Below are 24,873 nucleotides of genomic sequence, written 5' to 3' on the forward strand. Positions count from 1 at the left end.
ATGGTGATCTATTTATTTATTATCAAGGATTATATACTAGATGAGTTATGATGATAGTGAGTGAAGAGTAGAGTATGGTTAGTGTTATATGCTAGATGAGTTATCTTATCTGATGTATTTGTGGACATCCTCCAAAGTGTGTCTGTATCCTTGTCTTATATTCTAGTAGGTGACTTTGTACTTTTATAATTATGTATATACCACCGTTGTGTATATGTAGTTGTGAAAAGCTCTTGATGATGTGTTGTGGCCTATGTGGGGCCCAAGTAGGGTTATCTGTATGCTGTTGATAGTTAGACTTGAGTTATTCTTAGTTTAGATATTATGGATAAAATTATAATGTTGATACATATTTATTTGATTATCAGTAACTAAAGAAATGGTTAGGTGCCACGCATGTGCCATGTGGGCTCATGCCATGCACGTGTTTAGGGTTTGGGTGTCGCAATAATACATGTTATGATTATATGTGCATAGGAGTGTATTTGTGCATGATGGGTCCCGCCCGCCCTGTCACGTGAGCCGCACGTATCGTGTGGGCACGTGGGCATGCACGTGCCGGTGCCGGGAGAGGGTGTCACACTATATGTTGATCACGAATAAATTTGAACATCTCCTTTATTTACTTGTATAGCATTATGAAGTAATCAAACATGATTTAAAGAGCTTGTATTTTCTCTACCAACTCTCAGAATCAGATCCCTTTGTGACATTATCAATCTTCTTATTGATGGAGGAGTCTGGTTGGTTTGAAAATTATCATCAGAGTCCTTTTTCAGTTTTGATAGAAGGGTCTGATTTGGTTGAAGTTCCATCAATTCATCGTGATTAGTAGAATCTCTCTTTCTTGTTTTTGTCATTATATTTATTCAAATTATAGTCAGAAATAATAAGGACATAATATTTAAAACAGCCAGTAGGTATTTAAATATACAACACACAAAATATACGTCTAATTTTACTAATTAAAATTAAATAATAAGTACAAATATTGTTAATAAACTATGAAATCAAAATAATAACTTCAAAACTAAAATAATAAGGATGAATGCTATTAATAAATTGTGAACTAAAAGTAATAAGGATGTATGTTATTCAATAAATTACAAAACTTAAATAACAACAAGGACGAATTTTGTCAATAAACTATAAAACATAATTAATAAGGACAAATTTTGTTAATAAACTATAAAATTTAAATAACAACAAGGATGAATTTTTTCAATAAAATGCGAAACCTAATTAATAACAATGACAAATTTTGCCACTAAACTGCAAAACCAAAATAATAAAAAAGATGAATTTTGTTAATAAACTACGAAATCAAAATGACAAAAAGATAAATTTTGTTAATAAACTACGAAACCAAAGTAACAACAAGATGAATTTTGTCAATAAAGTATGAAACCTAATTAACAACAATGATGAATTTTATCAATAAACTACAAAAGTAAAATAACAAGGATGAATTTTGTCAATAAACTACGAAATTTAAATAAACAAGAAGGACGAATTTTATTAATAAACTGCGAAATCTATATAATAGCAATGACAAATTTTGTTAATAAACTGCAAAACCTAATTAACAAGGTAAAATAAACAACGAAACAAAAATTATAAGGACGAATTTTGTAAATAAACTTTGGTAATGTAATTGAAAAAGCAACAATAATATTATATTACAAATGTTCATATCTCTCACATTCACTAAAAGAACGATGGTCCCACGAAATTAAGAGAGATTTTTAAATAAATAGCCCCACAAATCCTTATAAATTGAAAAAAATCTTCACTGTAGAATTCAGACAAAAATAAAGAACTCCGGCAATAATTTAAGAGAAAAATTTTAAACAAAGAACTCAATGCTACTAGTTGAAAAAACGAACCAAAAGATTTTGCTTACTTACTGATGATGCAGAATACTTTTAAAGGGAACCTTAGATGAGATTTTGGGGAGGGACACGATCGATGAAGTGAAAACTCTAGAGTAGAAGAAGATGATGGCTATGACAGATATCCCCTAGCAAAATCCTTTTTCGTTTTTTTAAGTACGAATGAAGATAATAAAAATATTACTTTTTTATTTCAAGTTAATAATTGCGGTCTTTGCGATGGGGCAACGGTATTCAAATACAGAAAGGGCAAAGTTAGAAGAAAATAAGAAAAAAACTTCAAGTGTAAAGAAAACCGAAAATGACGTGGTTTGTCAAATAAAAAAACAAGTGAATTTTCGGTGCAAATAACCCATTATAGTTAAAAAGTTTAATTATTTAAGAGTGATAGCTGAAGGGTAAAAATGTGATTAATCTGAGATTGAACTCGCTTTATATTCAGACTCGGCTTCGCCTCCTGATAATAATGCAATAATACTAACTTCTTACCGGATCGGGTTCCTAATCTACATTAACCGGAACCCAATACTTTCCACGGGTGTCGTCGCCCCTTAGCAGCCGTTTTAGAATGAAAGGAGAGAGGAGTCGAATGCATCGAAGATTCCGTTGCTTTCTAAATCCGTCTCCCTGACCATTTTAAATTCCCCAAATCCCAACCAGTTTCTCTCTCTCTCTCTCTCGATCTCTCGGTTCATCTCTTTATATTTCCTTCCTTTCCTTTCCCACCTGCCCCGCCCTTCTCTCCCAAACCCCCCCACCGAGAACCCCGATTCTGATCTCCCAATACAAACCCTAGAAAATTTCGTACCGAATTCCTCGAGATTTGCCTTAAAGATCCAGTCTTCGAGCAAAGCTCTCGATCAATTTCACCCGATTCGCCAAGAAATTGCTTTAATGGGCGTCGGCAGGGTTTGCCGCGGCGGAGCCTCCCCGAGACCGTTCCCTTCGTGCCCCTTCTCCTCGTCGTCGTCGTCTGCGCCGCAGCCGCCGGTGGAGACTGCGTCGACGTCGGTGACGGAGACGGTGAACGGTTCGCACCACTTCAAGATCACGGGGTACTCGCTGTCGAAGGGGATCGGGATCGGGAAGTACATCGCGTCGGACACTTTCACGGTGGGGGGATACGAGTGGGCGATATACTTCTACCCGGATGGGAAGAGCGCAGAGGACAACGCGGCTTACGTGTCGCTGTTCATTGCACTGGCGAGCGAGGGCACTGACGTGCGAGCTCTCTTCGAGCTAACGCTGCTCGACCAGAGCGGCAAGGGGCAGCACAAGGTGCACACCCACTTTGGGCGGTCGCTCGAGGGCGGGCCCTACACCCTCAAGTACCGTGGAAGCATGTGGTATGTTAGGGGTTCCTTTCCCTCTTGATTGATCTCTTCTCTTGTTTGTTGGGATTAGATAGTTGTGATGCTCTGCATGGTGGTTAGACGATAAATTTTTGAGTAGTTCCTTTCATAGTCATCATTCTTTAGCTTTTCAGATTTTGGATCAGACTCTTCAGAATATCAATTTTTCATAACGCGAAAGAAGGTAGTATCTTGGGAAACTTGAGAGAGTAGGATTTTTAGCTATGAATTCCAGATAGAATCGTTAGGTTTTTGATGATGTTCATGCAGCTAGTGTATGGTCATGGGGAACTAAGATGAGGACTCATTTGTGAATTTGACACTGCTGTTTTCAGAGGGAAAGTCACATGTGATGGAGGAAAAGACGGGAGGCCTGCCTGTCGCATATCTTGTATTAGGCTTGGATTTTTTGGTGCACTATTTCAGATGTGGATTAGTGGATATCTTGGTCAACCTAACGGAATATGATACAATATGATACAGATACACCAATATGACTAATCTTGAAAAAGAAAGATAGATTAAGCTTTGGAACAAACGTCATATATGTATATATTTTTGCCTAACTAGTAAACTTGTGCACTTATATTTTTTTTATTTGAGGAATTATATTTTGTTGTAGAGTATGATAGTTTATGTAAGAAAACCTCCAATATATCTATCAAAAGAACTACCATTCATAACAGAGGTCCAGTACATTATGTAGTACATTACTAACTATGATGTAACAAATGAATTCAGTCTATAGATTAGAAGAAATTGACTACTGCAGCATGGTTTCCAAATATAGATCATAAAATAACCAAATTCATAAAGAGAAACCTCCTAGATATGATAAGAAATAGAAGATAATAGTCTCCTTCAAATTGATTGATAAGATTCTTGAAAGTATCCAAGAAGTATCTAACAAGTATCTGAAAAGTATCCACAACATTATTTTTTAATTTTAAAAATATTAGATATTTTAAGGAAGTATTCAATACGTATGTTGGAGTATCTAGTATATATATGGAAGTATTCACCTAGTATCATATCTAATACAGCTATAATGAGAATATGAAAGTTTTCGCCTTTCCTAATAAGGCGTGTTTGGTCTAGAGAAACAAGGGAAGTAAAGTTGGTCGGTGTAGGAATTGCCCCATTTTCTATTGTTTGGTTGGAGGAAGTGACTTGGGAAATGACTTGTCTTACTTTCCTTAAATTGTAGGAGTTTCATATTTTTAACTAAATCCATTTTCTTTCTGGAGAAGGGAGAGTCCACTTTCTAACTCTAATTCCTATTCACATGCAAAACATGTGATCACTAAGTTCCTAAAATAACTCATTTTATTTTTATTTCAATTTTTTCCAGCATGTATATCCTTCTAAAATCTGTTTTTTTTACATGTGTACCCATTTAAAATTAATGGTAATGTTTATCTCTTTTAAAACCTTTGGTTTTTTCACATGGATGCCTTTTAAAACTTTTTTCTAAACACCTCTTAAACCAAACTAATTATTGAAAGGTATGGCTTTAAAAGGACATAAATATAAAATTTAAAAGGTATGCATACTGACAATGAACTAAGAGGGGTATAAATGTAATCAAATCCTTTTGTTTTTGTTTTGAAGTTCTAACTTCAACTCTTCATTTTTCTCAACCAATAAAAAGTAAAAAAACTCACGGTTTCAATCTCACACATTTTATGCCCCACCAAATATTAGAAAGTTCTTGTTAGGAAGTATTTTCTAGGAACTTTTGCTTCCCAAGATCACTTTCACTTCTCGACAACCACACACTTGTAGTCAAATGATATACACACCCATATTCGAATTGCACTTTTTAGATTCTCACTAATATCTAATTAGGTCGGAACACATTAATGTTTTGAAAGAAGCTCATAGTATATAGGTGTCCACTCATTGCATAACTCTTTGATAGTATATGGGGCCTATAAGGCCTAGCATTTTTTATTTATAAAAAAAAATGATATATAATATGTACTATACATATATATATAATTTTTTTATATTTCTTGATTCCATACTTGGATTCATCTCATTCAAGTTATAGCAAATTTAACAATAGCAAGGTTTTGAAACTTAGTATCGAGATCGAAATCAACTGTTTGAAAAAATGGTACTTATCGGCTGCCCATATTGGATTAAATTATCTTTTAGTTATGTAAAATTCTAAATATTATTTAAAAATACAAGATTTTTTTAAATAATTTAGAAAAAATGATAGTAAAAATAAGGAAATGATAATTACTCACATATGAAGCCTAAAAACTAAAATATTGTATTAATTTTTTCAAAACTCTGATGAATACCAAACTGGCTCTTATAGATTTCTAAGATTATCGTCATCGTAATCACTTTAAATTTGTAAGTATTGATGTCTAAGGCTTGGTGCTCTAAAGAATGATTGCATTATACTAATATTAAATGGATCTAATTGTGTTTGAGGAAGATGATAATCTGCATGCAGATCTTGTATTTGAGGATGATGAGGAGAATATTGAAGATACCGAGGAGAATAATAATCAGTATATAGATCTTGTGATAGCTCCAAACAATGAATATTTAATGTACTATAATCATAGGGAGCAATATCTTCATAACAATGTTGATGATGTGTATGTATATTCTTAGTTTCTCAGTCGTCAATCTCAATACGTCCTTTACTTTCCTCAACAAATGTGGAAAAGACAATCTCACCATCCAGTGTATCATTAGGATCATTAGAGTTATTACTGGTACTTGTAGATGTATTTTTTCTCTCTGTCGAACGACTCAAAGCATTCTCTATCCTTATCGTGGTCTCCCCCAATGTCTTATTTAACCATGGGTTATCTTTATTATTTAATAATCTGTTCTCAACTTCTCTAATCCATGGAGTCAAAGGATATTATTTATTAAAAAAATAATTGAAATTAATTGGCCGATCATTTTCAACCTTCCTTTTTAATTTTCTTTCTCGCAATCTCATATTATAATGGTAAGCAACTAAATTATCTAATTTCTTCATTGTCAATCGATTATGTATTTTGGTGTGGATTAAGAAGAAAATAGTTCAATTTCCTTCACATTGTGATAGAGACACAATTTGATTTAATATAATCTTTGTTATTGGTGTCAAATTCAATATCTCTCTATATTATTGCATATATTTTATAAGATACTGATGAAACTTAATAAGTAGTAATAAAATTATTTTAATTGAATTATAACTCACTTTTCTATCGTAAATAATTTATTTATGAATGTCATTATTAGTAACATTTGTAGAGCATTGGAATCTTGAATGAAAAGAATACCCTATAGAATTGTAATTTGAAACTTGTAAGCATTCAAATTTTAAAATATTTATAAATAAAAATAGATTAGTAAATTAAAAGCTTGCTTAGTAGTAGTTTGTATATATTGATGCTATTGTTTGTTTGACCTAGAGTCAACCAATTTCTACCACTTCATGTAATGTTTGCTCATATTTTTTTTAATGGTCTTCTTTGGTATGTAATAGTCTTATATAAAAAACTTATTTCAGACTTATTATCACTATCTACAAATCGTAATACCTTAAAAAGAGGCTCAAATACTACAATAGTAATTGTAATACTATCTTAAAATATATTTTCAAGAACTGTGTTTTTTAAAGTTTCACATAATATTTGATATTTAGGTTTTATGTTCTTAATTTTCAATGCTAGAAAATGAGAGACAATTTTAGTAATGCTTGGTCTGATGATTTTCATACCACTAGTAATCTATCTAAGCAAATTAAGAATTTAGCCATGCTTATTTATAAAGTTTGTCAATTTCCGACCTTCATGTATAACCATTTCAGCATCTTTGAAAATATCTTCTAACATGATGTCTTTTCATCATAAGTAATTTTCTAGCAATCTTATAATTTGTCTATAATTAGTAACTACTTGGACTATTTTTTTTTTTCACTTATATTTTTTACTACATAATTCATCAAATACAAAAAAAATAATTTGGACTTTTGAAATGAGCAGTAGCATTCACAGACTTTAAAAATATTGTCCTCATGCTTGAGTTTCCTAAGAAATTAATTATATTTTTTCTATTTTTTGTACTCTACTCATTACATATCAGTATACAACTAAATTTATCATGATACTTTTTAAATGTCTTAATGTAAGTACAAAGTTTATCTATCTGTGATTCAAGATATTTAGTAGCAATATTATTTGAACTGAGAGAACACCAAATTTTTTTGATTGTGTTGCATCCACCATAATACGATAATAAGGGTTATCAACCATGTCGTGCCACTATCAGCACAGCACGTGCTGGTTAGCCCGCCCTCATCTGCTAGTGGCATGCCTTTAACGTATTTTTAATAAAAAAAATTTAGAATATTAGAGATGTTTTTGGGTCTTCGACACTTTATTTTTTGGTTTTTTATTTAAATATATGTATTAAAAACCTATATTATAGTCCTTTGTCTTTAAATTATTTTTATAAATGACCTATTTTATTAAACGTATAGCAATAGTTAGAATAAATATTATTCAATACATAATTGAATATATTTATTAAAACTAATATTATGATTTAACACTCTATAATATGATTGAGTGTTTCATAATATAATTAAACATATAATAACATTCAATACATAATATCTAGTTGAATGTAGAAAGGCGAGGAGAATAAATACTTCATATGTCGGTACAAGAATAACTGTTGATAATTTTTAAAGCTCATTTATTGATAGTATTGCTCATTGTAACATCTCACATAGTCTTCAATTCAAATATAAATTGTCTTTTATGATATGATATAGATATTAAAATGCATGTGAGCAATCGATACTGGCGCAAGCAAATCATAAGCATATGCGGATTGTGGATATGAAGTATAATAAGGGTATTATGGCTTTGATGGGTGTGATTGATATGATGATAATGATGATGAATTTATTTCATCTTGTGAGCACACCTCTTTTAATGTCTGGCTATCTATAGATTGGAGTCCTTTTTTTATCAGACTGTAATCATGTTGAGCTTGAGATGATCCATTTTCTTTTTTTTGTCTCTGATAAATTCTGCATCATGGTTGATTGATGAATAAGTTATCATTTTAGTAAGAATATACATAATAATAAAATAACTAAAATTGATTGATAATGATTGATTAGAAATAGAAAAAAAGTTAAAAAAATAGGCTTCACATCGGCATGTGCCGCCAGAGGTCTAGCTTGCTGGATATTTGATCAGAGGATGTCGTTGGATGACGAGATTGCCAAGATCTGTCTTGGGTGTTGCCGGTTTAGGACATGGGAGGGATAGAGAACGAGAGAAAGAGAGAGGAAAGAGAGAGAAAAGAGAGAAGATACTAGGGGCGTCAATTATTTGATGTTCCCAAGTTAAATACGTGTTGGATCCTTCTCAGATCTGACCCGTACTAATAGATTGGACTTGTATCAAACAATCCCGACTCAAGCGGATCGGGTATCGTTCGATCATGCCAATACTAGGTCGAAACCAGTCTAGACTGGTTTCATCTATGAATTTTGATCGGCTATGGTGGATCCCGATCCATTTATGCCAGTTCGGCTCAAGATTAGTCGAAACTTGGATTCGTAAGCAATAGCATCTTGCAAAATTTACCTTACACTACTAAAAGAATTGCATGAAAAATCAAATTAGGATTCTGCTATCAACATCTTGTTTCTAGCACCGAACACGAATGGAGAGGTCGCGAGAGGAGATAGGTGGAAGCCCGATCAATCTTCGGTGCTCGAGTGCAGAAGCTTCCCAGTTTGGCATTTTCTTCTAGTGGGGCAGAGGAAGAGGGCATTAGGTACTCCCACCGATAGTGGCCATTAGTGGGGGTAGCGAGAGAGAGAGAGAGAGAGTGGGAATGAGAGAGAGAGAGAATGAAAGAGTAAAGTGAGAGACCATACCTCTTACCACAGCCTGCCATGGCCGCTGGAGAGAGGAGAGAGCTTGTGAGAGAGGACTAGGGCTTGATCGATGAGTGGAACTGTGAATGAGATTTATTTATTTTTTTAATTTAAGTGGTAGGTCACTGAACCTGACCCACTTCCGCTGCCCGCTGGCCCGACTTGACTCATTATCTCACCAACACAGCCCAACCGGAGGTCACTAAACCTGACCTGCTAGCCTGACTTGACCTGTTATCTCGCCAAGGTGGCTCAACTGTCTAGCTTATGGAGGCGGCCCACAAAGTCTGCTAAGCGCAAAGGCAGTGGTCCACTTGGCCTGTTAGGCGCAAAGCCTAGCAAAGGTGGCCACCAAAAAACTGCCTTATAGTGTTTGGGGTCCAGCCCATGGGTGGCCCCCACCAAGGCCGGTGCCTAGGCAGGCTCTTTTTCAATGCACTGCAGCTCATTTGCTACCTATTCCTATATATGCTTTTAGCTTTTATAGGGTCAAATACAATGTATATAAAAGGAATTTTTAGAAAATAAAGCTGCCTGCTTGTCATTCTTAATGCATATTTTGGCTCTGTTGCTAGGTGAAGTTTGAGCCAGCCGAAACTAAGAATTTGCTTAATATATGCTATTTGGTGAGTTTCTTTTTCTGAAGAAGAGAAAGGAAAGATTGGAATAAGGAAATTGCTTATTGTTCTTGATGCAGTTTCAGACTCTGCTGCTAGGGGAAAGGATGAACTAGACAAAGTTAACCAATTGTTTTTTTGTTGAGTTTGACATGTGTTTCCTTGGAAGAACTCTATGTAGAGAGCACACCAAAAGAATTTCTGCTAGATATTCAGCATCATAGTATAACTAAGTTTGTTATCGTGTGTTTCAGTTATCATCTTTTTTTTTTTTCTTGGTTCTAATTTTCTTGGTTACATATTGTTATAATTTGCATCCTCACGCTTCCAACTATGTTAGTTATCTATTGACTAACATCACACAATCATGGATTGAGGAATGTTAATGATTGCAATGTATATAATCAAAGTGGCTTTATCCATCTATGTAGATATCTTGTTACTTTCATGCCCTTTATGAGTTTATGCAAATCTCAGGTGCACAATACTGAACATGTAATTTAACCCACCCTGGATGTTTCCTCATTCCTTACTGCTTTCTGAGCAGAATGTGAGGTGTGCATCTGATAGTCTGGTCGGTACATGAGAATAATGCTACTAATAAGCTAGTTGGAGTGATCTTTTTGGTCTAACAGTCGATTGAGAGGGAATTGGAAGGCTACACCTGGAACTTCTGGCTCTTCTTTGTCCTTTGTTCTTTGTTTTTCAGTTCCCTCTATTTTGGGATAGTCTGCTGTTCATTACTTCATTAAGTTATTGCCAGTTGTTTATGTTCGAACTATTTTATGCAAGTTCTGTATCTTTCTGTTATACTATGCTTTCCAGAACTGGTTGAAGGGTCAAGGAAAAAAATATAATATTGTCTATGAATATATATCTTTCTATCATTTAGTTACTTTTACGAATTTATTTATTTATTTTGGTGACAACGTGCTTGACTCTGTTCTATTATGCTTTATATCTTGGAATTTGCCAAGTAACATATTATATCTTCCTAGATGTGGTTATAAGGTACCTTATTTTTATTGTCGAATCATGCAGGGGTTACAAGCGTTTTTTCAAAAGAACTGCCTTGGAGACATCAGATTATCTTAAAGATGATTGCCTCTCAGTTAATTGTAGTGTTGGTGTTGTTAGATCACGTACTGAAGGACCTAAGATATACACCATACCAGTGCCACCCTCGAACTTAGCTCGGGAGATTGGCCAGCTTATGGAATGTGGAAAAGGAACTGATGTAACTTTTGAAGTTGATGGTGAGACTTTTGCTGCTCATAAGTTGGTACTTGCAGCTAGGTCACCTGTCTTTAGAGCGCAGCTTTTTGGTCCAATGAAGGACAAGAACATGCAGTGCATAACAGTTGAAGATATGGAGGCTCCAGTTTTTAAGGTTATTCAATTTAATTATGTTCAACATGTTCAGTTTGGTCATAATTCTCAATGAATTGCAACATTGTTTTGGTCCTTTGGTTTTTAAGTTGAGAAATAAGATCTGTTTTTTCTTTTCTTTTCTGAAGTTTGTTTTCCTGAGCCTCCTTTGTCTCACTTAACTATCAACCTGACTAAAAACATTTTAATCAGTAACATTTAACTTTCTTTGGTGGGCCACACTCTTTGAAAGTAGTAAGAACTGAGCACTAGCACCACCTTGATTCTCTTGTTGAAGATGGATTTCATACTTCCATCATTTTCCCCATCATAAAGAAGCTGTGAAAATCAGGTTTAGTTTGTGTATTAGGGCAGTTTTGTGTTGCTTCTCCTCTACTTTGTTGACTGGGTTATGGCAAGAAGGGTGCATAAGAATACTTTTTGAATCCTAACTTAGTAGGTATTGGCCTGACAATGAGTTGGAACTGATAATTTCATGTCTACCTTGGTAGAGAACAAAAAATTGCAAAATTAAAAAGAAGAAAATATTTATTGGTTATACTAATTGCGAAGTGTTGATTTGATTGGTCTGTCAACTCAAGAATAATATAATATAAAACATCATATGTGTATATCTTCTTGATTCCCCTGCGTGCGATGCATGGAACTTAAATTGGGAACCATGTATTGTATGGAACTTAATTCGGCATCAGTGCAAATAGCTTCAAGTTCATATTTTGATATCATCTGCAAAGAAATACAGTAATATAATATATTTAGTTAGAGTATTTTCTTATTGCATTAGTTATTTGTTTTCATTAAAATAAAATTTCTGTAGGTTGCGTTCGAACGCGGTTGGGGGCACGTTCGAATGGCTTTGCGAACGTCTGAATCAGATTCGCAAAAATAGAGAAAGTGAAATGCGCGTTCGAACGCCTACATCGCGTTCGCATCGACAGAGAACGTCTTTTGCGCGTTCAAATGCGATAGGGTGCGTTCGAATGCGATCGGTGGGAGTCCATTAGAATTAGGGTTAATAATTGTTATTTTAGCTTGTTGGTTAGCCTCTATAAAGGTATGGATGGCAGCCAAAATCATTATGCTATTGGATTATTGGTTTCTTGCCTCTCTATCTTCTTTGTACCCTAATCTCCTTCCTCCCTCTTCACCAACCTACCACCTTCACCGTTGGCAAGATCTCTCATAATTTCTAATCTCCATTGTCTGTCGAGTTCTCCCTCTTCTTTGAGATCTTGACCATTTCTTTCTCTTCATCTTTATCACTTAAATAATATTAACCGTCTATCCTCATCTCCATTATCATCCATAACCCTAACATCTATTTTAATCGTCAACACCATCATTATCCGCACTATAACGTGTTTTCGTCCCAGTTGCAGTTCGTATTTGCGGAGGGCGTAAATATAAAAAACGTAGATCAGAGAGTTACGGATCGATTCCATTTGGTTTCGTAATTTTTTGACTGCGGGAGAATATTTGGTGAATATTTATCCTCGGTTGTGGACTGCTTCTTGCAATAAATTCAGATTTTGAAGAAATCATTCCGTAGCCTATCATAATTGGGTTTTTGTTCTTTTTAAGATAAATATGTATATGGTATTGAAATCTAGTGCAGAGACTTTCCCCAAGGTTTGCTTCAACAAGTGTTTCCCTCGAATCATTTTGAATAAAACAGTCATTCTCGGTTTTAGTGCTGGTCAGTTTATAAGTCATAAGTGATTTACACTTCCCGTTAGTTGAAGTTGGATTCTTTTTTGCTTTATGTTCTTAACTCCTCTCTTCCATTGGTGAAAAAATATAAATTAGTTGCGACAGCTTGTTTATTTTAAATTTGTGTATACAACAATTGTGATATTGTGGTCATATAAATATGCTATTTGATAGCTCAAACTGATTATTTTTTCTTTTACTATGTAGGCCTTACTTCATTATATTTACTGGGATTCATTGCCTGACATGGAAGAGCTTACTGGTCTGAACACAAAATGGATGTCCACTTTAATGGCCCAGCATTTACTTGCAGCTGCAGATCGCTATGCATTGGAAAGACTTAAGTTACTATGCGAAGTTAAGCTATGTGAGGATGTCGCTATAAACACAGTTGCGACCACTTTGGCATTGGCTGAGCAACATCATTGTTATCAGCTTAAGTCTGTTTGCTTAAAATTTGTCGCCCTACCTGAAAATTTGAGAGGTAAAGTAGAACTATTTATCAACTTAGATTAATTGTTTGATGTAGGAATTTTCTTCTACATGTTGTTATTTGCTCTAATTTTAAATTAGAATTACTGAAATTAATAAGGGTAAGTAGATTTCTGATTTCCCAAAATTGTCTCCTTTACCAATTTATATTGTTTAAACTCTTGAGAGATGCACGGAGAAAACAAACATATATCCAGTAATTTTTTGATGTTCCAACTTTTTTTATGGTTATAAATAGCTCTAATCACTTTTCTCCCAAGTTTTTGGGGCAAAACACATTCGGAAGGGTATTGTGGTATTTTTGTTGAGGTTGGAACAATCTTTGTTGATTCTTGCCCTTCTAGTTGCAAAATCTCACTAACTAATGCTAGAGCATTGTTGCAAACATCCTATTTTGTTCTTTAGACTTCTGCAATTTTGTGCCCTTGTTTTAATACTTACAAATGATGAAGCATTATTTTGCAAAATTTAAGGAACAAATCAAAATAATTTTGAGACTTACACAGTCTTGGTAGAATTGGAGAGAAAAGGCTGATGCTGCAAAATACCTGCTCAACATTAGCAATTGTAGGGTGAAAAAATAAAAAAGGAAAACTAATAGTGTTTTTCGAAGGTTGGATATTGGTTTTGTCCCCTAAAAGTACTGGAAAATTTAGGCTGAAATGGATCAGTTTCAGACTACAACCTCTGGAAACAAAGGTCAGAACCAGAAACCCTGTTGGTTTCAGTCCTGAACATTCGGCCTTCTTTCTGGATAAGTTTTGGAAGCTTCCATTTCGGGGCAAAATGTCAAACCAATTAAATGTTGTAGTGGTAATATTAGAAGGTGCATATACATTGTTCGTTTGAATTCCTGGAACTAGTATAGTTGCAGCACACCCAGTGTTAGAAAGAAAGAAGATTCAAGAAGTTACAACTAAATAAATCCCAACTCTGATTCATCTATTTTGCTTATTAATTGGACTACTATAATAAGAACTGATCTGTACAGAATCATTCTAGCAAGAGAAGAGACTGAGTTAAGTTAGCTTTAAAGTAACATATTTAATTAAGTAGTGGTAAAGGACTTGGGAAGAAAGAGAAGGGAGAAGATGTGAGAAGATGATACTAGTTTCCAACTCTTTCGATCTATTTTGTGTCAACAACTGACCTACTATGATAAGAAATAATCTTTATGAAATATTAGGCTAATCCTATAGACCCCTCTGAAAGGTATGTCTTCTAGGATTTCAAATATTGAGTTTCTTACTCTTAACGTTTGGATACTAGTAATGCTGCTTGTGGATGATAGCAATCAGTTGGTAGATGCCGAAGGGGACAAACCTCACAAATCACCTATTCCATGTAGGTGTTTGCGATAGGAAAATCTAAGCTACATTGTGTAGCCATTTTCATTGCCTTTTTCATTTGTCTCTTCTCCTTATCCTCTCTACTTTGCTCACTGTTATCATCATCGATATTTTTATGGTCATACATCAATTTTTGACGAATCATTGACTCTCTTTTTTGTGCAGCTTATTTATCCTTTTCTTTTGCCTATTAGATGAGCCAACATTTCTCTTTTGACTTCGAAACTAGAGTACAAGCTGTTACATTTCTTTGTCTTTCAGCCAAGTGTTTTTTCAATCGGCTGACACCGCCACTCATTTCCTTTTCACGCCAATTGTATTTGACATGCTTTTTGTCTTGACTAAGAGTAACGCAATGTTGCTAGCCAATGTCTGTATCTTGTGATTTTTCTTATGAAGCTATTTTAATTTTAATGTAAACACCTAAACAGAGATCACATTAAAAATATAATTTAGCAAATATTTACTCTTAATTTCAGCAAATTAAATAATTTAGCAAATATTTAATCTCAATTTCAGCAAATTAAATAATTCAGCAGATATTTAATTTCAATTTCAGCAAATATTTAATCTCAATTTCAGCAAATTAAAAATTCAGTAGATATTTAATTTCAATTTCAGCAAATATTTAATCTTACGTTCAGCAAATTAAATAATTCAGCAGATAATTAATTTTAATTCCAGCAGCTATTTAATCTCAATTTCAGCAAATTAAATAATTCAGCAAATATTTAATCTCAATTTTAGCGAATTAAAAATTCAGCAGATATTTAATTTTAATTTCAGCAAGTATTTAATCTTAATTTCAGCAAATTAAATAATTCAGCAGATTTTTAATTTCAATTTCAGCAACTATTTAATCTCAGTTTCAGTAGATTAAGTAATTCAGCAAATATTTAATCTCAATTTCAGCAAATTAAATAATTCAGCAGATATTTAATTTTAATTTCAGCAAATTAAATAATTCATTAAATCTTTAATGATAATTTCAGCAAATTAAATAATTCAGCAAATATTTAGTTACAATTTTTGTAAATTCAGCGAAGAAAATTTGGATTTTAGAAAGTTATTATGTGGAAAAAAAATCAGTAAAGAATAAAGAGAAGAAAAGGAAGAAATATTAGAGAGAGAGAGAGAGAGAGAGAGAGAGAGAGAGAGAGAACAAAAAAAAAAGAAAAATTATGATGTAGTGAAGGAAGAAAGAAGAGAGAGTAAAAGAAATTAAAAAACTGAAAGAAATTTTTTTAATAAAATTATAAAGTTATATACCGGAGTTCGTCGGAGTTCACCGGAGATAGATTTGCGTAGCCAGAGTTCGTCGGAATTTTTGTTAGAGCTATAGATCTCTTTGTTAGAACTTAGAAAAAGTGAGGATTTTAAGAAAATGAGAATTGAGTGAAAGTGAGAATGAGAGAGAATAAAAAGGTAAAGTAAAAAAATTGAAAAAGTGGTCTAGCTTGGCTTGGGGACATGAATATTCGATGTCCCTGGGTTGGATCCGAGTCAAATCCATAATCGGGATCGGCCGATTCGGTGTTTTTGCAATCAATTGAAGAGAGAGCAGCAAGAGAGAGAGAGAGCAGATTTTTTTTAAAAATATAGTGGTTAGTTATTAAACCCGATTTGCTTAAAATAAATCCGACTTGCTTCCAACCTGCTTCGATTCACGTCACTAGCTAGCGGGCCAAAGTGTGAGGTCTCCTTATTGGGCTATCCAGTCCGCCTGGCCCGCCTAGTGCTTTTTAGCGCCTAGGTGGTCCGCAAAGGTGGCAGGCTGCCTACGCCGATGCCAAACAGCTTAGCTGGGTGGCCAGCACGCTGCCATGGCCGGTCGCCCCGCCATTGCGGCCCCAAAACTGCTTTAAAAACACTGACATTTATAGGTGTGAATGGCTTCTATTATCTTTTGTTTTCTTTAAAGCTAACATATTAACTAATCAAAACCTCCAAGTGTACTTTCTAAATAAGAAAAATCTTTGAACTATAAAAAAACATTGATAAAATGTAGTGACAGAAAGAGAATGACATTCTTAAGTCCTGATAATTATTTGTAGGTACTTTTAGCTCGGAGTGAGCAAGATACTTTATTTGAGTTATTCTGTTAGGTTGCTTGCTTAAGATCTTTGGGTTTGAAGCTTCCCTGTGGGAAAAGTTGAATGATTCTGAGTTTGTTCATTGCCCATTAGAAGTAGAAGGTGCTATGGTAGGATTCTCACTAGTAGAAAATGATTACAGTCAGTTTGGCAATAGTCTAGATAAAGATTGCAGTTAGTATGTCAATAATTTAGAGATGTGACTTCTTTGTTTGAGCTGACAAAGTTTCTGCTACATGCCAGGAGAGGACATGCATACCTAGCATTCCGGCATCTGTGGTTGGATGGAACATATACAGATATTGGAAGTGTGATTATATGATATTTCTCCTTATTGTTTTGAAAATGTATTTAATATAGATGGTTTGCAACATTTTCTTGTTTACACCACTAACCAATTTTTAAGGTTGTCAAGATGTTTTTGGCACCAACTTGTGATAAGCTGATCAATTCAGCATTACCAACAATTACAAGTATGGTTGCCAGTCATACGGCTCATCATCAAAGCAAGCATTAGCATATTCATATTAACATAGTAACTGTTTACTAGATTGCTGTGAATGTAATTTATTAACTCTATATGAAGCTTAGCTCAGGTTAATTCAAGCTAAAGTTGGACTTGAATTTGGGCCAAAGTAGTGGCCAACCTTAGGTTTTCTGAACTGATTGGGCCCGACTTACTTCGAATCTTGATATCAATTACAACCTTAAGATTTGTTGAGGAAAGGAAGTTCAAGGATGGAGTGCAGATTAGGATTTGGAACAAAAGGCTTGGAAGAGACATCTTTAGATCTGTTGGCAACCTTTGAACAAAAGTCATAGTGTGCTTCATTTGGTGATCAGGAATACATAAGGACATACAGTCTGGTTATTATGAGATCAGGAATGTGACTCAAATTTTATTGAATTGCAAGCTTCTTGTGGAGTTCATTTGTTTGATTGACTGTTTTTTGTCAAGTACTTATGTAGTTTCTTTCAGAACATCTTTTGCTTTTATTAGCATGTATATTTTGTAATCACTGTTTTTATGGGTCCTGCAGCTGTGATGCAAACTGATGGATTTGAATATTTGAAGCTAAGTTGCCCCCCTGTTTTGACTGAGCTTCTGGAGTACGTGGCCAAGGTGGGAGAACATTCTGTCACCCCTTGCTTGTATGTAAATGAAGCACTTGATGGCGGTGATGCAAATGGAAGGCGTGTAAAGCCAAGGATATAGCGTGTACTACCCTAGAAGCTTACTGGGAGGCTTGTTGTTCTTTGATTTGTCTTCTTCTCATGTAAAGAGTTTCTCTTAGTGGTGCTTTTTCTAGTACCAAGTTTCAATTGTTGTAGTGTATGTGCAACTGTTTGTATGTCTTAGCTTATTAACTGTTACTGCTGTTCTGTAGACATGCTAATATATATATTTCAGTAACTGATATATCTGAATTGTATTATTGTTCACACCTTGCATGTCTGATTTCATATAATTTTCAAGATGTTGGAGAAGTGCTTATACATTTCACAGAAATTGGACGGTGTTATAAGGATGGCTCTGCTCTGATTGCGCTAGCCCTATCTTTTCACTCTTGTTAGAGACTTAATTTTGCGGGCCTGGCTGCATTGCTCTACTGTGGTCGAGACAGCTGTGACAACAACTCCCTTCTTTGCTCTGGAGATTTTGACCGAAATAGCACTCTTTGAAATTTAATTTATAGAAATAGATTACTGCCCAAACTTATTACCAAGAGGGGTCAGATTAATAAAAGTGGTCAGATTAGTTGTAGCCTTGATGAAAACGCTTTTGTGTTTGGCGTTTTACTCTTTTAGGTAAACTGTTGAAGTGTTCAGCATTTTCATTGCAGAAAGAAATGCTGACCAGTTTAGCATTTACCAATAGTTACCCTATTCGATTTCTAGTTGTGGTTTAGCGGTGATTATTGGCTGTTAAGATGCTCATCAATCAGTAGTTAAGTGTTTTCATTAACATAAGACGCTCAAAAGTTGAGCGTTTTTATCGAGTTTTGCCAAGGTTTTTTAGCAGTGTAATAGTGAATAAATGCTGATCTTAACAGCGTCTTACTTAAAACACCAAAAAGTTCAGTGACTTATTAAAAGTAAAACGCTAACAAGTGTTTTTAGCAGGGTTCCAATGGACCCAAGAACTTTCCTTCTCGCGCGTTACAGTTTTATATTGGTGTAATACTAAATAAACGCTAAACTAAACAATAGCTAATTAAAAGGCGGAACAGTTCAACGACTTACCAGTGAACTGCAGTTTAGTAAAATGCTAATAAGATAAGCGTTTTCAGCAAGGTTTTCTAAAACCTAATGATTTGTTTTCCCTCGTGCCAAAGCCCGAGTAGTTGAGTTGCAAAATAAACACGTAACTAGTGAGCATCTTAAAAGGAAAACGCTAAACTCTTCACCGTTTCAAGGCAATGAAATGCTTAATCACTTAAGTGAGATCACAATCTCACCTGACTTAAGACAAATGACCCTCTTCTCCTTCTTCTTCTTCTTCTTCTTCTTCTTCAATAAATTTAACTTCCTCATCTCGTTTCCTCCTTTCTCGTTTTATTTTCTTCTTCCTCCCGATACTCTTAGGTCTCTCCTCCTGCTCCTTCTCCTTCTTCTTTGAAACCCTAACTAGTAGAGGCATTATTAACACCCGAAAATTGGTGAGTATCAGATCTATTAATTTTTGGTAATTTTGATGTGTACTTTTTTGACATAAGAGTTGTCATTTAATTTATTCTCAGTTATGTATAAGAATTTCATGGTGCATCTCAGTTTGGAGGAAATTTTGTCAAATTTGTGAAACTTCAGTAATGCATAGTACATACTATCTTGCACAGCTTGGCGTTGATTTAGCTTGAATATCACAAAGAAAAGGAGGAGGAAAAGTAGCAGGTAGCATTAGCTTTCTTTAAAAGTTAATTCATGCATATCCTATCAGGTTTGGCTCATTAATGGCATTGCCAAGGGGAGAAGGAGATTGGTAAATTTCATGGTGGAAATTGCTACCTTGTTCTTTATACATATCATTCTTATGAGAAGAAAGAGGAATACTTCTTAACGTGTTGTATAGGAAGGGAAGAATGAGAAGAAAGAGGAATACTTCTTTGACGTGTTGTATGGGAAGGGACAGTAGTCAGGTAATAAACTAATAATGACGCGTCCGGATATAACCTCACACGAAAAAGGCATTGTTTGTCATATACTTATTTATGGTACAGTGCAATATTTTTCTAGTGGCAGATGGATATGATGTTCTCTCTCCAAATACATAAGAACTAGTTGACTTGAAACTTGCTTGTTCTTGCGCTATGCTATTGTTATATTGTGTTACCTCACTGGCATTCCCCTGTGGGACGGGTATTAGATCCTTGTACCAAATAATTGGCAGAACTTTAATGGTTGCCTTGTTGATTTAAACATTTGACTTAGGAATTGTTATCAAGTTTGTAGCTTACAAGAGGGACTCGCATTGAAATATATAAGGCTGACCGGTGGATATAATATATATATATATATATATATATATATATATTATATCCACCGATCAGCCTTGATTGTGGCTTCTGATTCACTAGCTCGAAGGGCCAAATGTATCTTGTTAAAACAAATGCCATTTTTTTTGTTAATTAAACCCTTCAAAATGTTTCATATTTGAAAAAACCCCTAGACATATCTAACCTTTAGGCAATGATATCGTTCGTTCGCTTAAGTAAAAATCGGAAGAAATATTAAAAACGAAAGTAGAGATAAACACCAAGATTTTAACGTGGAAAAACCAAAACGGGAAAAAACCATGGATCCAAATTCGGATCAAAACCAATCACTAGAATATTAGTAGTTACAAGACTGACTCACAAAACAACTCGTCGATCCAAACGACTTTGTTCCTCTCAGTCTTGCTCGCTAGAACCCACGATTCACTGCTTCTCGTGATTGATTCACGATTCACTGCTTCTCAGTAGCCTTTAAGATTGATTTTTCGTCTAGATAGCCTTTAAGACGAAAGATTAAGATTTTTAGATAAGAAGGACCTTTTTAGTTGAAGAACCGATGTAGTCTCAAGAAGTCTCCTTCAATAATCTTCTTCAACCACCCTAGAGATAGGGCATCACAATTCTTATATATGATCTCCAAGATAGAGCAAAATCCAAGTCTTATCTGTACCCATGAAAGTCCAAGATTTTCAAACTTCGTTGGTGCGTTCAAACGCGGCCCGGATGCGTTCGAACGGCATGCCTTGATCTCATCAACTTTGCTTCAATAATTTTACAATTCTTCAAACCAGAGATTTTCTAGACTTGTGTAAAGCTCATATACATGTAAAAAATACACTTAGAATATTTTGTACACAATTGCCAACAATTAAAAACCTAATAATATTTAAAGTTCTTGGTTGACTAATAGAAGAAATGCTAATAAACTCTTATATAATATATATATATATATTCTTTAGAATTTGTCTTCAGATGTTTATAATAATTATATGTATTTGATGTGGCATAGTTATAAGATGGTATAGTTAATTACGAGGGCGGGTTAAGGAAATTGGTTAAGTGGATAGAAATTATAATTATGGCCAATTGGTTGAAAATGTATTAAAAGCAAGTAAAATGAGCAAAAGAGTATTGGAGTATAAAATTAGTATGTAGTAGAGTTTTCCAAGTAGAAAAACTTTAGTTCACTGGAATTAATAATAATGACGATGCTGATGCTATGCTTGATATTATAGAACAATGCTAAGGTACGTTGGAAGTCTATATTAAGGGTACACCAATTAAGGGTACACCAATTGTTTACAAAGTGTTAGGTTTTTTAATTGTTGACAATTGTGTACAAAATATTCTAAGTGTATTTTTTACATGTATATGAGCTTTACATAAGTCTAGAAAATCTCTGGTTTGAAGAATTACAAAATTATTGAAGCAAAGTTGATGAGATCAAGTCATACCAACGAAGTTTGAAAATCTTAGACTTTCGTGAGTACGGATAAGACTCGGATTTGGCTCTATCTTGAAGATCATGAGTACGGATAAGACTCGGATTTGGCTCTATTTTGAATATCATATATAAGGATTATGAAACCCTATCTCTAGGGGAGTTGAAGAGGATTATTGAAGGAGATTTCTTGAGGCTACATCGGCTCTTCAACCAACAAGGTTCCACTCATCTGCAAGAATTTAATTTTTCGTCTTAAGGGCGATCTAGACAAAAGATCAATCTCGAGGGTTACTGAGATTGGACTTCAATCACAAGAAGTAGTGAATCGTGGGTTCTAGCGATCAAGACTGAGAGGAACAAAGTCGTTTGGATCGACGGGTTGTTTTGTGAGTCAGTCTTGTAACTGCTATTATCATAATGATTGGTTTTGATCTAAGTTTGGATCCGTGGTTTTTTTTCCCGTTTTGGGTTTTTTCACGTTAAAATCTTGGCGTTCATCTCTGCTTTCGTTCTTAATATTTCTTCAGAATTTTACTTAAGCGAACGAACGATATCATTGCCTAAAGGTTAGATACATACGTGTGTCTAGGGGTTTTTTCAATTGGTATCAGAGCATGTTCTCTCACCCTTTGAGAGAGATCAGATAGGCATGAATTTTCATAGAGATGGACCCTCATCTATTAGAACTCCTATTCTAGATGGATCAAATTATGGATATTGGAAAGCTAGGATGAGAGCTTATTTGAAGTTTATAGATGAGCGAGTATGGATGGCTATTGTGAACGGTTGGAGTCCACCAGTGTATATGGTGAATGATGAGTTTATTGAGAAACCGATTAAGTCATGAGATAAGACAGATTATGAAAAAGTTGGCTGGAATAGCAAAGCAATAAATGTAATTTTTAGTTGTGTTTCCTCAGAAGAATTTAGAAGAATTTCTACTTGTGAGATAGCAAAAGAAGCCTGGACGATCTTAGAAACAACTCATGAAGAAACTATGACTGTAAAACTTTCGAAACTTCAGAGGTTGACTACTAGTTATGAAACTCTACGTATGGAGGAGAATGAGATATTTGATAAGTTCTATGCAAAGTTAAGTGATATAGTCAACTCCAGTTTCAACCTAGGAGAGAAAATTCCTGAAAACAGAATTGCCCGTAAGATCCTTAGGTCTCTTCCAGAAAGATCCTTAAGTACTCCAGGTGTTTCTATTCTTGAAAATGTTCTTTATGTTAAGGTCTTGAAAGTAAATCTACTAAGCATCAATCAATTTTGTGATGAAGGTTATGAGGTAAAATTCTCCAAAAATGATTGTACTATTCTAGATCATGATGGTAATATTATATGTTTTGGATCTAGAACATCTGATAATTGCTATGTTGTTAGAACTTCACATAATCTGAAATGTAACAAGACAAAACAATAGCACTAGAACATATTGAGACGGAGAAACTGTTGGGTGATTTGTTTACAAAATCTTTTGATTTACAGAGATTTGAGTATCTTCGTACTTCTTTAGGGATTTTTGCTTTGGACTAATTTTATTGGGATTTGTGTTCTTTTTAGTTTGCGAGTTTCTTTCGTTTCATTTTTTTTTTAGGTTTTCTTTTACTCTGAAATTTTCTTTGGTTTTAAGTTTCAGATTTGCCGAGAGTTTTTGTCATAAAAAAAAATTGATGCACTCCTAGATTCAATAATATACTTTTGACATAAAAATATGAGTTTTCTCTTGATTATGAGTTATTATAGTCAATTTTGTCATCTTGTAGTATATTATATCTATTTTGATTTTGTCACTCCCTTGACTTCTATTATAATGAAACTAATTTTAATGCACTCATAACGTATGTGTATTCTTGTGTGGGCATGATATCATGAATTATTTTTTTAAATAGCTCACTATTAACCTTGATTTGCACAGTTTGACCTCATGCTTAGGCATCAAAAATTTGTTCATAAAAGATCAATGAAAAGGGCTACAATGAGTTAGTGTGAAAGTCGTCTTGTTTAGAGTCCAGTTTGACTCAGTACATTATTTGCAAAATTAACAAAAAAAATGACATATGTGAAATTCTTCTTGCACATTGTTTGATTTGTACTACAAGAAAAGGGCTACCTACTCATGTGCGAAAGCCATCATTGCACATATATGTTTCAGTAAAAAAAAAAATACAGGAAAAATTCCTGTTGTGTTATGGAGAATAAGTTGAAAAGTGCAAAATTTCAATACTAAGTCGGTTTGACTACTGTGTTGCATCATTGTTTATATAGGAAAGTTTGTTTAAGAAGATTGGTTCATATTATCTATGCTCATCTTGCATATGCATATCGTTATGATCAATCAAGATTAATTTAATTTTGAGTGATGCATTCGAATTGATTATAATATGCTTTTGATGATTTGATTGATCTGTGTATGACTTATTTCATTTGATTATCATATTCTATGTCTTGAATATATTTTGAAATTCTAGAAGTGCATCTCCAAAAAGATTTTTGATTTGTTTTAGTTTAAAATAAAATTAAAAAAAACCTTCATTTTCTTCCTCCCAAATCTTTAAGATCTTCATCTTTTTCATCAAATTTTTTACTTCAAACTCTTTTAGAGGGTAGTTCTCCTCCGGATCTAGCATCTTTCGGTCGAATCTTTGAGATTTTCTTCACTTTTTACGAGGTATGATCATTCATCAATTTTTCTTATTTTTTCTTCAATTAAGTCTCTTGATCTTGATTGATTTCGTGCTGTTTCGAGTTTTGATCACGTTAAAGTTAATATCTTGATGTTTCTTGTGCAATTGAACGTGATATCTTAGCGTTTTCAAGTGAAAGATGGGTTTCATTTAGGGTCTTCATGGTTTCTAAAAACCATACTTCATCGTCAGTTCCCTCCGAGTTCGTAGTCTTTGGCATTTGTATAAAAAAAGGGAAGAGTGTCTAGTGTGTAGTGTGTGGTGCGAGTTTAAAGTTTAGGAGTTTACTAGTGTAAGGGGAGTGTTGGCATAGGGGGAGTTTATTAGAGTCTTTATATCTTTGTTTATAAGTTTGCTTAAAGTAACTATAAACTTTGTCTACTTAAGTACTTTTGAACTTATGCTTGCTTGATAACTTGTGTTTGAATTGT

At 34.2% G+C, this 24,873-nt stretch overlaps 1 protein-coding gene across 1 annotated transcript; it reads left to right on the plus strand.

The window, feature by feature from the left end:
- The first annotated feature begins 2,500 nt into the window (after positions 1 to 2,500).
- LOC140775757 (BTB/POZ and MATH domain-containing protein 1-like) lies at positions 2,501 to 18,257 on the plus strand. The gene is made up of 4 exons (XM_073119173.1): positions 2,501 to 3,238; positions 10,823 to 11,171; positions 13,088 to 13,364; positions 17,855 to 18,257. Exons 1-4 carry the CDS (start codon positions 2,787 to 2,789, stop codon positions 18,028 to 18,030), a joined length of 1,254 nt encoding a protein of 417 aa, XP_072975274.1. The 5' UTR covers positions 2,501 to 2,786; the 3' UTR covers positions 18,031 to 18,257.
- The last annotated feature ends 6,616 nt before the right edge of the window (positions 18,258 to 24,873 follow it).

Source organism: Typha angustifolia, chromosome 14, assembly GCF_048772165.1.
Source record: "Typha angustifolia cultivar Huaian chromosome 14, ASM4877216v1, whole genome shotgun sequence".
In the NCBI taxonomy this organism is placed as follows: Eukaryota; Viridiplantae; Streptophyta; class Magnoliopsida; order Poales; family Typhaceae; genus Typha; species Typha angustifolia.

What these genes read in the sequence shown, in the direction of transcription:
- LOC140775757 (XM_073119173.1), top strand. Translation starts at nt 2,787, where the DNA reads ATGGGCGTCGGCAGGGTTTGCCGCGGCGGAGCCTCCCCGAGACCGTTC. An exon ending in TGGAGGCTCCAGTTTTTAAG is followed by an intron (nt 11,172 to 13,087) that starts GTTATTCAATTT and finishes TTTACTATGTAG; the next exon opens with GCCTTACTTCATTATATTTA. An exon ending in CCTACCTGAAAATTTGAGAG is followed by an intron (nt 13,365 to 17,854) that starts GTAAAGTAGAAC and finishes TGGGTCCTGCAG; the next exon opens with CTGTGATGCAAACTGATGGA.